This window comes from Lutzomyia longipalpis, chromosome 1, assembly GCF_024334085.1.
Source record: "Lutzomyia longipalpis isolate SR_M1_2022 chromosome 1, ASM2433408v1".
Lineage (NCBI taxonomy): Eukaryota > Metazoa > Arthropoda > Insecta > Diptera > Psychodidae > Lutzomyia > Lutzomyia longipalpis.
Window position 1 is genome coordinate 24,673,667 of NC_074707.1, and position 14,716 is coordinate 24,688,382.

General features: G+C 35.8%; 3 protein-coding genes and 1 long non-coding RNA gene across 15 annotated transcripts; 3 read left to right on the forward strand and 1 right to left on the reverse strand.

Moving 5' to 3' along the window:
• Positions 1–185: 185 nt before the first annotated feature.
• On the forward strand, positions 186–5,429 carry LOC129797405 (serine protease inhibitor-like). Its single transcript, XM_055839915.1, has 5 exons — positions 186–1,279; positions 2,553–3,136; positions 4,116–4,715; positions 4,791–4,985; positions 5,057–5,429. Exons 1-5 carry the CDS (start codon positions 1,255–1,257, stop codon positions 5,333–5,335), a joined length of 1,683 nt encoding a protein of 560 aa, XP_055695890.1. The 5' UTR covers positions 186–1,254; the 3' UTR covers positions 5,336–5,429.
• Positions 4,884–6,107, reverse strand: LOC129797417 (uncharacterized). The gene is made up of 3 exons (XR_008751332.1): positions 5,991–6,107; positions 5,097–5,315; positions 4,884–4,998 (listed from the first exon to the last, which is right to left on the reverse strand). It is a non-coding gene; the product is annotated as an uncharacterized LOC129797417 (long non-coding RNA).
• Positions 6,062–12,507, forward strand: LOC129797408 (neuropeptide SIFamide receptor-like). 12 transcript variants are annotated; one of them, XM_055839928.1, is made up of 7 exons: positions 6,062–6,080; positions 8,832–9,078; positions 10,097–10,278; positions 11,262–11,719; positions 11,798–11,909; positions 11,973–12,088; positions 12,156–12,507. In XM_055839928.1, exons 2-7 carry the CDS (start codon positions 8,924–8,926, stop codon positions 12,369–12,371), a joined length of 1,239 nt encoding a protein of 412 aa, XP_055695903.1. In that variant the 5' UTR covers positions 6,062–6,080; positions 8,832–8,923; the 3' UTR covers positions 12,372–12,507. The 12 variants fall into 12 exon arrangements, with proteins under 12 accessions (XP_055695903.1, XP_055695902.1, XP_055695894.1 ...); XM_055839927.1 differs by lacking the exon at positions 6,062–6,080 and adding an exon at positions 6,098–6,112; XM_055839919.1 differs by lacking the exon at positions 6,062–6,080 and adding an exon at positions 6,208–6,436.
• A 692-nt stretch (positions 12,508–13,199) lies between these two features.
• LOC129797414 (eukaryotic translation initiation factor 6) lies at positions 13,200–14,715 on the forward strand. Its single transcript, XM_055839937.1, has 5 exons — positions 13,200–13,408; positions 13,483–13,744; positions 13,816–13,992; positions 14,306–14,487; positions 14,565–14,715. Exons 1-5 carry the CDS (start codon positions 13,302–13,304, stop codon positions 14,572–14,574), a joined length of 738 nt encoding a protein of 245 aa, XP_055695912.1. The 5' UTR covers positions 13,200–13,301; the 3' UTR covers positions 14,575–14,715.
• Position 14,716: the final 1 nt, after the last annotated feature.

Consider the following 14,716-nt stretch of genomic DNA (forward strand, 5'->3'; position numbering starts at 1 on the left):
TGAATTAAATTCAAAATTAAATCTCAACATTTAAGTTCCGAGTTGTTTTTCATTAAAGCTTAGCTTAAAAGTACCATCTAATTTGAAATTAATATGAAAGTATCTCTGAAAATTACTTTCCCTTGGGAAAATGACTTCGCTTCACTTTGAATTTTATGCATTGGCACTTTTGGGTCCGTTAGAAGAATCATTGTGGGAAATCCAAAAAGAGTTTTGTTAATTTAAATTCCGCTTAAAGTATGCTTATTAGGTTGAAAGGTACCTTATATATTTATCACGGAATTTTCCCAAAAAAAGTGCACCTTATTATGTCTGAGAGATGATAAAGTGTGAAAAATCCCCTTAAAAGTAATACCAGAAAAGATGACTTGGATGGAATCTTTGTACCAAAAATTTCTAACAATCACACAGACTTTTGGACTCTTGAACCATAGTTTACGTTTTGGTGTGTGGTTGTGGTTAAATTCCAGATATATCTGGTCAAAAGATCAAATAAATTCCCGATTGGTATGTGTGCTAAAAGGCTAGCAGCAGTAGTGGCAAGATTAGTTTATTGAATATTGTGCAAGTTGCTTTGGAAGTGCCATAAATTATGAGAAGAGGAAGGAGAAGTTGTACATCGATGACGTATTCGGAATCTCCCAGAGTCTGCCTGGATTGACTATCTCACATGATCCCCACCTCAAGTTCATGCGATCACCAACACTCTTGCTGTATACAGGTGTAAGAAGAAAAAATTCACGAGACTGAAAACAGGTAAAATATAAAAAGGTAAGGTGCTTTGATGAGCTTTGCCTGTGTTGAGTGAATTTTCTTGCTCGACCACATTGAACTCTCTTGGGTGATTCTTGGGTCGAGACAACAGGCTCCAATCCAAATGAATTCCCGCAGTCAGTATGTGATTCGTGGATTGGACAGACGGTCAGTAGTTTTGTGCTCGCTCTACAAGAAGACTCTTCTGTAATCAGACCCTGAAAACTTCCTCAAGGTTCTTTTTTTGTGTGCACCTCCGCCGAATTTGTGTGCTAAATCAAGTGATACGGTGCCTCCGCCCCAAATTAACTGACCAATTCGCACAGTACTACATTATATTTTTAAGAAAGACTTCTGTGGTGCCAATCGCAGTGAAATCAGAAGATACTTTGCATAAGTTACTTTCATGAATACATTACACAGTGAATATTGTTGAGAGTGCACAAGTGACACCATTTATAACGTTAAAACCTGTGGCAAGATATCGTCGCTGGAGACAGAATGGAAGGAATTAAGTTATTCTTAGGTACGCAATACCAAAACTATTTATTCTCTCTCTCTGTCACGTCCATTTCCCAAGAGATGACTAAGGTCTGCGTTAAGTCCATAATTTTGAAAAAGGCGCATTGTGATTTACTTTAAGGGGGAGTGCAAAAGTTTTCGGCTCAATAATACGTAATAAAAATTAAATTTCTTTGGATATTAAAGATCCGGTATAATACAAAATGAATACAGAAGAAAAGCAATAATTTTTAAAAGCTTTTTGATATTTATACATTTTTTTCATAACTCTCGTGATTTTCATTTACGTTATCTTTATCGTCGTCAAGGTCTGCGTGGTCCACGTTTATTATATAGCGACAAACAGGTTGTGATCGCTATTTTCTCCAGTTACAGTCATTCGTACCAAGATTTGTACTCACTTGAGCTTGATCTTTAAAATCTTTAAAAATAAGTACGTTGGTACCATTTTAGCGTGCGTTGCTTCAAGAGCTTCAAGATGATTACATCGTTAAAGAGAACTTTGCAAATAAAACCGCCAAAATGATTTTTTTTATTAATGAAGATATATTTTAATTAAATATTAAAATCAAGATGTTCAAACAGTAAAACAGTTTCTCTTGATGTTCATTGATCGAATTGAGTTTTTCAGGTAATTTTTGACCGAAATAAAAAAAAAGATTCAGTAGGAATTATCTTATATACTAAATCGCTAACTCTTGAACAGCATGAACATAATAAAAAAGATTGCGAAATATGTTCTCAAAATTGAGATCATACATTTTTTTTCTTAAAGTTCTTACATAGATTTCGGTGATACGATTTCTAAAGAGCTTTCAATTTTTTTCATAATAAAAATTAATGGTTTTTTTTTTTGGAATTCAAGCAAAGGTTCCTCCACTCCTCTCTCTTTCTCTCTCTCTAGCATTGCACACGAGCCTCCGAGAATCTGAGAATAGAATTGGCATGACGAAAAAAAAAACTCAATTTAATTCATTCAAATCCATAATAATTTGGCAAAACAGGTTTTACCGACCACTAAATGATATTTCCACGTTTTCTTAAAATCCAAACACACTCACTTTGAGGAGAGACGGCACATTTGCACAAGACGTGCCAGTGGGGAAACAATGAGAAAAAGCAATTTATGCTCTTTTGATGTGTTGAAGAAATTCAAGTTCAGAGAGATTTTTGGTGGTTTTCCCCAAAATGTAGTATTATTGTACAACTGAAAGAACAAACATAAGCTTCAATTTATTTCTGTTTACAAAAAAACATCGTGTGATATTTTTTTGCAGCAATCCTCGGAGTACTTAGCCTCACCTCACATAATTCTGCCGATGACTATGCGGATAGATTAGTATTTCCGGATGATATAAGTATCCCCGAACATACACCATCCTATAAAGCAACCATTTCTGCACGTCAAGCGAATGGGGCAATAAGTGATATTGTGATCGCACAGCAGAATCAGCAGCAAGACCAAATTAATAAATTCCTTACATCCGGGACGTTTCCCGGGTCAAATTCGGCGCCGAAGCCACCACAGGATCTCTTCTCGCGTCCTCTAACGCCGAAGGAGCAATACGAAGCTGAGCAGAGACAGAGACTGGAACAGGAGAGGTATCAGCAGGAGCAGCAGAGGTTGCAATATTTGGAGCAACAGCGAATTCAGGAAGAGATTCAACGACGACAGGCCGAACAGGCCCAACAGCAGTACTTCCCACAGCCTGTTGAGCAGAAATCCCCAGTGGGTCAAACGGAGAACTACATCGACCCCTTAAACTTCCAGCTGCCCAACAACCCCAATCGCATTAATGTCCGCCCACACCAACCGAGCGAGAGTGATGCTATTACGGCATTTGCCTGGAGATTATTCAAAGTAAGTACAAAATGACGACTTTAAATAAATTTTGTGGACTTTTTTTTTGCAATTTTTGGGGTTTTTGGGTATTATTGTGAGCTAATCATCATAACGATTTAGTAAATTATAATTATAGTGATGGAGTAAAAAAAATCACATAAGTATGAGGTATTATTTTTGCCACCTTTAGTGACTAAATTCTGTTTCTCAAGAAATAATCGATTTTACTGGAATCACAAATCCTAATTAGAAAAAAATGAACATTTACAGCTGAAATTCCGTGTATTTAAGTGTGTCATTAAATTCAACAAAAATTTTTTTAACCAATTTTTCTTACTTAAAGATAAAGACACGTTTAACAACATTAATAAAATCTACAAATACTACAAAGATATTTTATTTATAAATCTAAAAAAAAAAGTCTTCAAAATCTTTCTACAAAAAAATTGGTGATTAAATTGATTCGCAAATAAACTTTCAAACCAAAATCATGATGATTTTGGTTTACAACACTTGGGCTGAATAACAACACGAAAAAACAAACTCGTGTACTTAATTAAAATGATGCTAATTTACGATAATAATATTATTTGGAATCTAAAAACAGTCTTTTGGCTAAACAAGTTTTATACAATATGTTGGAACATATGTGTCATCAATTTAATAAACATTTCTTATAGTTCATTGTAAAGAAATTTTTGTTAAAGAAAATCAAACGAGAATTCTTGGAAATTTTCACAGCACTTTTTGTTTAAAATAATGATTTTGATAAAAACAATACGGCAACAGGAAATGAAATAATTGTTAATGTAAGTAGATAAAAAGTATGTAGGTGCGTTAATAAATCTAATTCTAAACTGGGAAATTTACTCCTTTAAATCTTCTATAGATGTTGAAATATATAAAAACAGATTTACACAAGCTTGGAGAGCTTTAAGTAGAGAGAGGAGCTTTTTTTACTAAAATTTTGTTTAAAAAAAATTTTCTTTAATTTTAGGGAATCAAACCACCAAATCGCTACACTAACATCATTGTCAGTCCTCTCTTGACCCAACTATCGCTCTCTTTACTCGGCGCTGGAGCTGATGGATACACAAGGGAGCAAATTGAAGCAGCTGTACAATTGAATCCAGAATTCCTGGCAGGCGTAGTGCGTTCCCTGAAAAATACCCAACCATCAACAAGTCTGGAGTATTCTGCAGCAGTATTTGTGTCAAACTACCTGAAACTCAATGGAACCTTTGCTCAAAAGGCGAAACAGGTGGGCTCTGACACCGTTCCAGTAGATTTCCCCAATCAAGCGGCAGCAATTAAGCAAATAAATAGTTGGATTGCACAAGCAACAAGGAATCACATTCCAAACTTCCTGGATAGTAGTTCACCAACACAGGGAATTGATATGCTTCTGGCAAATGCAATCTTCTTCAAGAGCATCTGGAGGCATCCCTTCAATGAGACATTCAAGGGAGACTTTAACTACAGGGACGGTCACCAAGGACAGGTGAACTACATGAGGGTGGCAAAGCACATGAGGTCAGGGACCATGCAACTTTCTGGACCATCTGGTGGACTCAAATGGGTGGAAATTCCTTATGCAGTGAGTCATGAAAAATTTAGAAAGCCTCTTTCAGTAATAGTTTATGTAAAAAAAACTTTTCTATGATTCTTTCAGGGAGGAGAATTCTCAATGATTCTCATTGTACCAAAAACAAAGAATACACTCGAAGAGCTCCTTAGTGTATTAACACCAAATCACTTGAGCAGCATTATGGATCAGTTGGAATATTCCATGACGCACATTGTGAAGCTGCAAATGCCCAAATTTCACTTGAAGTCACGAGTTTCCCTCACAAAGTCCCTTCTTGAGGTAGGTTCCAAAGCTTTGACCATTAAATTATGTAAAAGTTAACAAAATTTTTGAATTTTCATTTCAACCAGATGGGTGTCAGCAACATCTTCACGAGTCAATCAAACTTACCCTACATTGCTCTAAATGCACCAGTTGTTCGCGTAACAGATGCCATCCAACATGCTGTACTTAATGTCGATGAATTGGGTACTGTAGCCACGGCCGTAAATACCTTCTCAGTCATCACCCTTAGCATCAGTGTGCCAGACCCAGAAATATCATTTATCGTTGACGAACCCTTCCTTGCTCTCATTGTAGATAAAAGACAAAAGGTTCCGCTGTTCATCACTAAAATTTATAATCCTTAGTGCCTAGTTTTTACAAAATATTATCACATTTGAGACGTAGATTTGTATAGGAGAATGATCTTATCTTATGTGAAAATAAATGAGATTTCACAAATTTTTTTTTCTTTCTCAAATATGAACGAGATTTCTATAGCTTATTAAGAACATTAATTTTATCTACGCATCTTTGAAACCTGTTTAGTAAGAATTTCCAAAAAAATATTCTTAAATTAGCATTTTAGGTATCAAGCAGAAAACATTTTTCTACTATTACATTTTTAGTATAAAATGAAAGTAAACAAAAAATTCTCAAATATTGTGGTAAAGATTTTTTATATATTTATTTAATATTCGATATGCTCAGAAAGTCCTTCAATAAATTAAGAAAATGATCAACTCTAATATATCTCTTAAAAATTAATAGTTGAATTTAGGAAAATACGTTTGCCATAAGAATTTCATTAATTCTAATCCGAGAAAAAATTTCCAGGAAGTATTTACTTCTCTTGTGAAAAAAAATGAAAGAGGAGTGCAAATTAGAAGAAATCAAATGTTCATAAATTATTGGGCTAAATCCCTCGGTGAATTCGTGTGAGGGGTGAATTGGCAGAAAAAAAGGAAGGTCTAATCAGTGAGAAAAAAATCAGTAATAAATGGTAGGAATTGAGTAACTTACCTTCATCAAGAATGACAAGTGGAATATACCAAGAGTCTGTGTATTGTGGCAGGATTCGACGTGGGAGCACCTTCCACGCATAGTCTTCAAGTACTTTCGGAATCTCTTTAACATTATATAGAGTGAGAGCCCAAAAACGACTTCCTCTCGTTGAGAGTTGCTCACAAAATTCTGATAGACAGTCCATGTAAACTTGATTCTTGTCGCTTTTCACTTCCACTTTTGCCGCACAGCCGTGCGAACGTTACACGGCCAGCTTCCCGCGCAATCCTGCTAAGAGTATAATCAATGATTACTGTTAGCCCTCAGTTTCATATCAGTGCTCAATGTATCGAAATTGATGGTGGTTAGTGACGAAAAAAAAAACAAATACAATATATAAAATTTCTCGAAGGAGATAAACCAAAAATCAGTCAAGTGTTTGAAATTGAAACAATTTTTTCCCAGTGAGTTGATCCCACACACAGATAGTGATATAACATTATTTAAATAATTACATCAATGTGCATTCCTGTGGTACCACCATTAGGGAATTTTTGGGGGGATGGGAAATCCCATTGGGCATGAAGAAAGGTGGATCCATCAAATTAAATTTCAAGATATTCCACGAGACATCGGTTTTTCCAGTAAAAGCACGTGAGAGATGAAAAGATATTAATGAGTGCTTTCCCCTCGCTTTAGGACTAAATCATCTTGCCGCGAGGAGCACATTTCAATGTCACTAATTACATAATTAAATTCATCCTCGTATTTTCCCACGGCTGCCGGTATATCGTGTATGTAGTACACCTACATATAGTTCTCTGTATCACTTTCGATTGTGGTTACTATCACAAAGAGGAAGTCGCAGGTAGTGAAATTTTCCAAAATCATCACACTGAAAGAAAGGTACTTAATTTAGAGGGCTTTTTGGAGATATTTTGATAAAGTGAAAGTGAATGAAATACGATGATAGGATGTTTAAAAGTTTCTAAATAATATTTATTGGAAAAGAAAAATCATAGATATGCAGTAAAATAAGTAAAAGATCTACAAAACAACTTTATTTTTGCCCAATAACCCGGAAGAAAATATAGTTTTCCTAATCCTAATGTTAAATTTGATAAAGCTTTTATACGGCAGTTTAATAGATCCTAAGTAAAAATTAATTGAAATAAAACTTAAATGTATATTCTAATTTCAGGATTTTTTTTAAAAGAAAAGTGTAATTTTTTTCAAAAATTAAAAGTATGAATTTTAATATATTGGTTTGAGTTCTAAAGTCAAGATTTCAAGAACCCTAAACGTAGATTTCATACTTTTTAAATGAAATAAAAAAAATTAAAATAGATTTACGAACAAAAACCATCTAGATCTAGACTAAAGAAAATCTAAATAAAAAAAATCATTTAACATCCTAAAAATCTGAGAGAGAGAGAGATAATTTAGTAAAAGGCACATCTTTACAACTTCAAAATGTCTTTAAATGAAACAAAATCAAATCTATCTATCTTTCAAAGAGTCTATTCCTTTTAAACATAAAAAGCACATAAAATATTTTTAAAAAATTCAGGATCTTATATATTTTTTTGTATGTCTTAGGGACGTAAACGACGTAAATTAGACCGAATCATCGGTATTGAAATAAGTAATTTGTAAAATACAATTAAGACTGAAAATCAACTTATTTTTCCTGTGTTTAATAATGCCAAAATTCAAAATTAATCCTGAACCAATTTACATTTAATTATTAATTATTGAAGGTGAACACAAGAATCACACCTAAGTACAAAACATATTAAGCAAACTTTATGACATTTACCTTAAGCTTCAATTCTTATTAAACTGGCCTGTCTACATTGTAAAATACTTTTGCTATAAAAGCACATTCGCAGTAGGTGAAGAATTATAAAGATAAAATTGTCCATGGGAGAAAAAGTCCCATCAAATATCCTTCAAAAGTTGTCCCTCCTTGTCAAAAAGTGATTTTCATCAGTGAAAAGGACATTCTAATTGGGAGTTGAATAAAGTTTCCAAAAGGGGGTGATGGTGGGAAAAGCTCCAAAATAAACATGTTCCCGCACATCAATTTCCAAAGTAACACTGTTACGTGCCACTTCTCAGCCCACACTTTTGGGGGTTCCGAAGAAAATGTGCCCTAAACTCGATGGGGAAGACCATCGGTGTGATGGAGAGAAATGGGATGTGAAAAGTTGCACAATTGAATTTTTGGGGAACAACACACCTCCCCATGGTCCACGCACTTCTTGCACAGGGGGTATGGGTGCGTTGGCATGCCGAAGAGGTGGTGGAGTTTTTTTTTCTCTGTGAGGGTATGAGAGAGAAAAACGTGTGAAAGAATGAAAAACGAGAGTAAATGCGACGAAGTTGGGAATTGAACACAACACCCCGTGTCCTTTTAATGCCTTTTCCTATTACACACAAAATTTCTTTTATTTGTCAGTCTCCCCGAGATACACAATTATATTAAATTGCTGAATTGCCGCCGTGTGTGCTAATATATATTGAGTTGGGATTCCTATTTGCTTTTCCCACCCCCACATTGTGCCAAGAGCAAGGGTATGGAGCTCAAGAGTCCTTGAATTTTAATCCCATTATTATTGCCACTCTAAAGGAATGATTCCACTTTGCCGCCCTCCCGTTTTTTTTTCCTGCCAACCCCCCAAAATTTCTCTGGCTTTTGTCACAACTAAGGCAAAATACTTTTTTTCCATCGCGCACCCAAAACTTCTAGGGATCCATCCTTGTGTTCTTTATATCCAAAAATTACCATTGTCAATGGAAAATTAAATTTACCACCAATTGAATCCTGAAACAGACAATACCATTTCATCATCTCAGGCGCACAGACAAAACATCAATGAGATAAAGCGGGGGTGTGGGTTGATAAAAGACAATCTTCTCCGGTGGAAATTGAATGAAGAGTGAAAGTGATGAAAAATTGTACAGACGGAAATATCACTCTCTGTGATGAAGACAACCTATGGGGATTCACCTTCGACAATATAACAAATTACACGACCATTGAGTATCAAAGTGATCCAGGATTCAGCCTCAGGTATGGCATTGTGGCCACTATTTTTCTCAGGTGAGTTTTCTTTAATTCAATTACATTCTTTCTAAGTAAAACTATATTATCTTTGTATTACAATCGTTTGTGAAGAAATGAGTACAATTAATACGGCAGTATTGAAACTAATTTCACGTCTAAATCTATCTAATTCTAATAAATTATTCTTTAAAAAAATACAAAGAGTTTTTAAGGAAAATCCCAAAATATAGAACTCTAATATTATCAAGAATAGAATGAATAAGAAATGAAATGAATCTAAAGTAGTTTATTCATTTCAACGTCTTTATTGACCTTAAGAAATTAATGTATTTTAACAGCTGTAGACTTGAAAGCCAAGATTACAATTTAAAAAATTCTGTTTAATTTTTTTCAAATCTTTTTATACGAACAATGACTGAAATAAAAAATATTGCAATATCATAAAACTTTTTAAGAAAAAAAAACTTATTATTTCAGAAAACTCGAAAATTAATTTCCCAAAGAGAATTCAATGAAAATGTATTTATTTTTTGTAGATTTAAAAAAAATATTTTTTAATCATATAGATTTTTTTTTTCATAATCTTGTTTGAGTCTTTCAATGAATTGTTATATGAGCATCAAAATGATTGAACTCCTTTGAAAGTGCCATTAAATAATAATGAATAAATGGAAAAAGATAATAGATAAATGCGAACTCATATTATCGGATAAGAGAAAAGCCTTAGTAAATTACCTAATAAATTCTTTTCCTTCAAATTAAATCACCGTCAAAGGTAAATATTTAGTATAAATCTTCAGGACTTTCTTTTGTTCCATCATCTCCACGCAAAAGCGAAATTCTCGTGAAATTCAATAGATGAGAAAATTGGTTCGAAGTGAAGGAAAAGCAGTAAGTGGGGAAAAGTGAAACAAAGAGAGAGGAGAAAGATTGCAGAGAATCCTCCCACGCAATTTCAATGTCAAATAATTTGTGAATATTCAGAGACTAATTAGAGGGTTTTTCTTTCGTGCGGTGGCCCATCACCACCAACCACCCCCGCTCCCCTATATAGCCTGGCGTATGGAGTCGTCTTTGTGCTGGGTGTCGTGGGCAACGTGGCGGTCGTTGTGGTTGTCTTCAAGAGTACCAGCATGAGATCGGCCACCAATCAATTTATTGCGAATCTGGCGATTGCAGACCTACTTGTAAACTTTTTCTGTCTACCCTTTACACTCGTGGGAAATATTTTTCAAGGTAAGAAATCATTTTTGGTGTAATTAAAAATCAACCCCTAAACATTTTATTTGATTTTCCTGAAGTCTCTCAAGCGGATAAAAGCTCCACAAATGAAAAGTTTTTCCCGCGTTTTTGGGATACTTTGCATAAAATTTATTTAGCCGTTCTGGGCCATTTTCACATTTCTCACCTCGTTCATTTTCTTATTAGAATAGGTAGAATATAATTGTGAGATATGAATTTGAAATATGCCACAAAAGGAATTTCGGGGATTATAGAGAAACTCTGTAATATATGTACGTACATATAGCACAAAATATGGATGAGCACTTTGGGTCCACTTTGCACCTCAAAATCCAAATTGAAGGATCAAATTATTGAGATTCACGAAATTGTCGCACAATGTGAGATATCTAAGAGGACAGGAGTGTGGAAATAATTAAGCCATGTTCTTCTTGTCATTGTTTCCCTTTTGCTTTGCAAAATACCTCCCCCGCAAAACCCTCTCTTACCCCTCTGATTCATGCCGTATACACCCTTTAAAGCTGTTTTGCAATGCAAGCATTCCTTCGTCAAGGTTTCTCGTTTTCACGGGGATACTGTGAATCAAATTACAAGGAAAATTATTTACATATTCTTAGATGTTCCAAGACCGACCAAATTGAATTTGGAATCATCTTCTTGGGCAGGGAAAAGGCTACCAGCAGGCATTTTAGTTGGAGATTGAGTATGCCTCTGAGCTGTATGCGTGTTAAATGATTTTATCGCTTGAATTCCCTACGATTTCCTGAACATTAACAACATTTACAAAAGGATTTTAAAAAAAATTCCATAAAAAATCGATCTTTGAGATTTTTTATTGCCCTTAATTCTTAATTTAGATTTTTCATCTAAAATATGTTTCGTGGTGAGGCGAATAAATTTTCTCACATGGCTTCTGATCTAATTTTCCTAAATTCGTAATAAGAGATTTTCTTAAAGGACAATTAAATAAATTTCAGCGTGGATTCTTGGAGTATTTGTCTGCAAAATTGTCTCATACCTGCAAGGTGTTTCCGTCTCGGCATCCGTTAATACCCTTATGGCCATCTCTCTGGAGAGATGTGCTGCAATTTCCTTCCCACTCACCGGGACCATGTCACGGCGGCAGTACCGGATCTCTGTGATGCTCATCTGGACCATTGCTCTGACAATCAACATGCCGCTCCTGTTTGTCTTCTCGACGGAACCATTGGGTATCAAGGGGAGTGTGGCGGAAGTTTGTGTTGAACTCTGGCCCTCTGAGAATGCGGATAATCTCTTCTTTGCCATTGCAAACCTCACCATTTGCTACCTTGGACCACTCACCGTCATCTCCATCTGCTACACCGTGATCTGGCGTAGTGTTGCCAACCGCAGCATCCCTGGCGAGAGGCTGTGCAATCGCCAAATCTGTGTAGTCAACAGATCAAAGGTCAAGGTATTCCCTATCCCCTTCCTCAGTTGGAACCCCAAAACCATGGAAAATTTTTCATCATTGCTTTTTTTCGTAAAATAGGTCGTCAAGATGGTCTTTGTCGTGATTGTTACCTTCACACTTTCTTGGCTGCCGCTCTACGCCATCTTCTGCTTTGTTAAATTCTCTGGGAATCTTCTCAATGATAAGACAAGTTAATAGTTCTTCGCTAATTGATTTTTTTGTATCAAATGAATGATTTTATATTATTTTTCAGCTCAAGACATTATTCACGTCATCTTTCCCATTGCTCAGTGGCTAGGAGCTGCCAATTCCTGCATAAATCCTATCCTGTATGCCTTCATGAATCGCAAATTTCGTGTAGGATTTAAGGTGAGGAAAATTCTTTAACAAAGTTATTAAACATTCTTCTTTTTAAATTTTTTAATAATTATTTCAGAGTCTCATTGGGAAAACAAATAGCACTTCCCACCTTTTTGAACACAACGTGGCGTTCACAATGAAGGAATTTAGTAGTCGTGGTAGTCGCAGATTTAGCTCGAGCGTCAAAACTCAGCACGGGATCATCAAGGATGGCTCCTTCCGCATGTCCTTCCCAAATCATTCTAATAATCTCACCGTCATCCATGATCAATTCCTCACGACCAGTAATTAAATTTTCATTATTTTCAATTTCCTCTTATCTGTTTTCTTTTCTGTGAAAGCTGTTGACTATTTTTCTATGTAATTTTGAGAAGAATGTTGTGACTTTTTGATGTATCAAAAAATAAATAAATAAAATACATAAAAAAGATTTTTTGAATTTGGCGCCCTGAATGTAGTTCCAAAAGCAATCATTACTAATTTTTGGTACTTTCGCACTGTTGGCTGAGGGGAAAATGAGACGAATGCACGTCACTGATACTGTCTCCCTCACACATTCAGTTTTTCCCCATTTTCTCGCGTTTTCCGCCGAATTTTCCAGCGAAATTGTGTTTTTCTTGACTAGGAAGCGACGCCGCGTCGACTGGCATCAAAAATTCCAAAAATTTAAAAAATTCAATTCCGGAAAAAAAAAAGTCGTGTAAAATGTGTAAAATGTATAAAACGAAAACTGCCGGCGGCGGCCAAACACCCGAAATTACTTTTCCCAAAAATCACCCGAAAGACCCCAAAAATCCCCGGAATAGGTACAGGGAGCCCCAAAGAAGCCCTCTGAGGCAGGAAGAGCTGGAAAATTGCGTAGGAGCAAAAAAATTTTAGTTAAAATACGACCGCCAAATGGATTCGGCGCAATGTCGCGGTGAGAGCCGAAAAAAGTACGTAAAAGTGCATAAAAATCGTATTTTTTATTCCCAAATCACCCCCAGAAGCTCCCTGGGGCCCCATAAGCATTCACAGCAACTTTTAAACCTCAAAAATGATTTTTTTTTCAATAAACATAATTACAACACACTTACGCAACTTACGCAACACACTACCAATTCGCAAGTGAGTCCCCCTAATTGATGAAATACCCCTTGGTTGCGAGGAACTGCACGCCAAAAGTTTTATTGACATTGGATTTTGTGAATTTTGCCCAAAAACTTGTGTTTCCGCATTCATCATGGCTCTCCGTGCCCAATTTGAGAATAAAGATGATATCGGGGTGTTCAGCAAACTAACAAATGCCTACTGCTTGGTGGCAATTGGGGGATCAGCGAATTTCTACAGGTGAGGTTATGCTGTCTTCACGTGCCGGAAAGACAAAACATTGCGAAATTCACACAAATCCTTCCACCTTGCAGTGTTTTCGAGGCAGAACTTGGTGAGACAATCCCCGTGGTGCATGCCAGTATAGCAGGATGCAGAATTATTGGTCGTCTAACTGTGGGGAATCGACACGGGTTGCTGGTTCCCAATTCAACAACAGATGTGGAGCTGCAGCACCTCCGGAATAGTTTGCCAGAGAGTGTTAAAATTCAGAGGGTGGAAGAGAGATTATCTGCCTTGGGGAATGTCATCTCCTGCAATGACTATGTGGCAATTGTGCATCCAGATCTGGACAAAGTAGGCAGAAAGGATGTGTGGGTAGGTGGGGAGACTTCTTTTACTAAATTTTTCCTCTTTTTTTGTTGCAGGAAACACAAGAAATCCTCGGAGATACATTAAATGTTGAGGTTTTCCCGCAGATCATTGCAAATAATGTCCTCGTGGGATCGTACACAGTGCTTAGCAATCAGGGAGGTTTGGTACATCCCAAATCAACGATAGCAGAACAGGATGAGCTTTCGTCGATGCTCCAAGTGCCAATTGTGGTGAGTTCTTGGCTTAATTAAGATAACTTTACTTACGCTTTTTAGAACAAGAAATTCTTCTAAGATCAAAGAAAAAGTGCTTCCGGAACTTTACGTTTTTTTTCGCAGATTTTAAATTTCTTGTTTTACAAGAATAATCTCGAGAACTTATCACAAAGTTAATGAGCTAAATAACGAATGAAAGGAATTAAAAAAAAATTGGTCTCATTCATTGATCCAAAAAGCTTCCAAATCGAGCGTAAACGAAGATTAAAAGATAAAGTCCGTGTTATCACTGATATCATCAATCTAATTGAAGAACTTTCTTCCTTAGGCTGGTACTGTAAACCGGGGAAGTGATGTCCTGGCAGCAGGACTCACCGTAAATGATTGGTGTGCGTTCTGTGGCATGAGCACAACATCCACAGAGGTAGCGGTCATTGAGAGCGTCTTCAAACTCAATGAAGCCAAACCAACAAATGTTACCAGTGAGCTCCGGACATCCATCATTGAGACGTGAGTCCATTCTCTTACCTTTAAAAATTCCCCTAAAAGCAATTTTTAAAAATAATTTTAAACTTTTCTTTCCTCAGGATGTGGTAAAATCTCCTTCATCCCCCTCTATATAAAGATCAACAAGATGTATCTTTTTTTCAGTTATACAGCATCTTTTTTTAAAGAATAATTAACAAAATTCATTACTTGTAAAAGTATAAATTGAAATATATCAAAAATACAAAATTAT

Excerpts from the sequence above, each read along its gene's own strand:
- LOC129797405 (XM_055839915.1), top strand. The coding sequence starts at position 1,255 with ATGGAAGGAATTAAGTTATTCTTAG. Across the intron at positions 3,137-4,115 it reads TTGCCTGGAGATTATTCAAA|GGAATCAAACCACCAAATCG; the intron begins GTAAGTACAAAA and ends CTTTAATTTTAG. Across the intron at positions 4,716-4,790 it reads GGGTGGAAATTCCTTATGCA|GGAGGAGAATTCTCAATGAT; the intron begins GTGAGTCATGAA and ends TGATTCTTTCAG.
- LOC129797408 (XM_055839928.1), top strand. The coding sequence starts at position 8,924 with ATGAAAAATTGTACAGACGGAAATATCACTCTCTGTGATGAAGACAAC. Across the intron at positions 11,910-11,972 it reads TCTTCTCAATGATAAGACAA|CTCAAGACATTATTCACGTC; the intron begins GTTAATAGTTCT and ends ATTATTTTTCAG. Across the intron at positions 12,089-12,155 it reads AATTTCGTGTAGGATTTAAG|AGTCTCATTGGGAAAACAAA; the intron begins GTGAGGAAAATT and ends TAATTATTTCAG.
- LOC129797414 (XM_055839937.1), top strand. The coding sequence starts at position 13,302 with ATGGCTCTCCGTGCCCAATTTGAGAATAAAGATGATATCGGGGTGTTC. Across the intron at positions 13,409-13,482 it reads GGATCAGCGAATTTCTACAG|TGTTTTCGAGGCAGAACTTG; the intron begins GTGAGGTTATGC and ends TCCACCTTGCAG. Across the intron at positions 13,993-14,305 it reads TGCTCCAAGTGCCAATTGTG|GCTGGTACTGTAAACCGGGG; the intron begins GTGAGTTCTTGG and ends TTTCTTCCTTAG.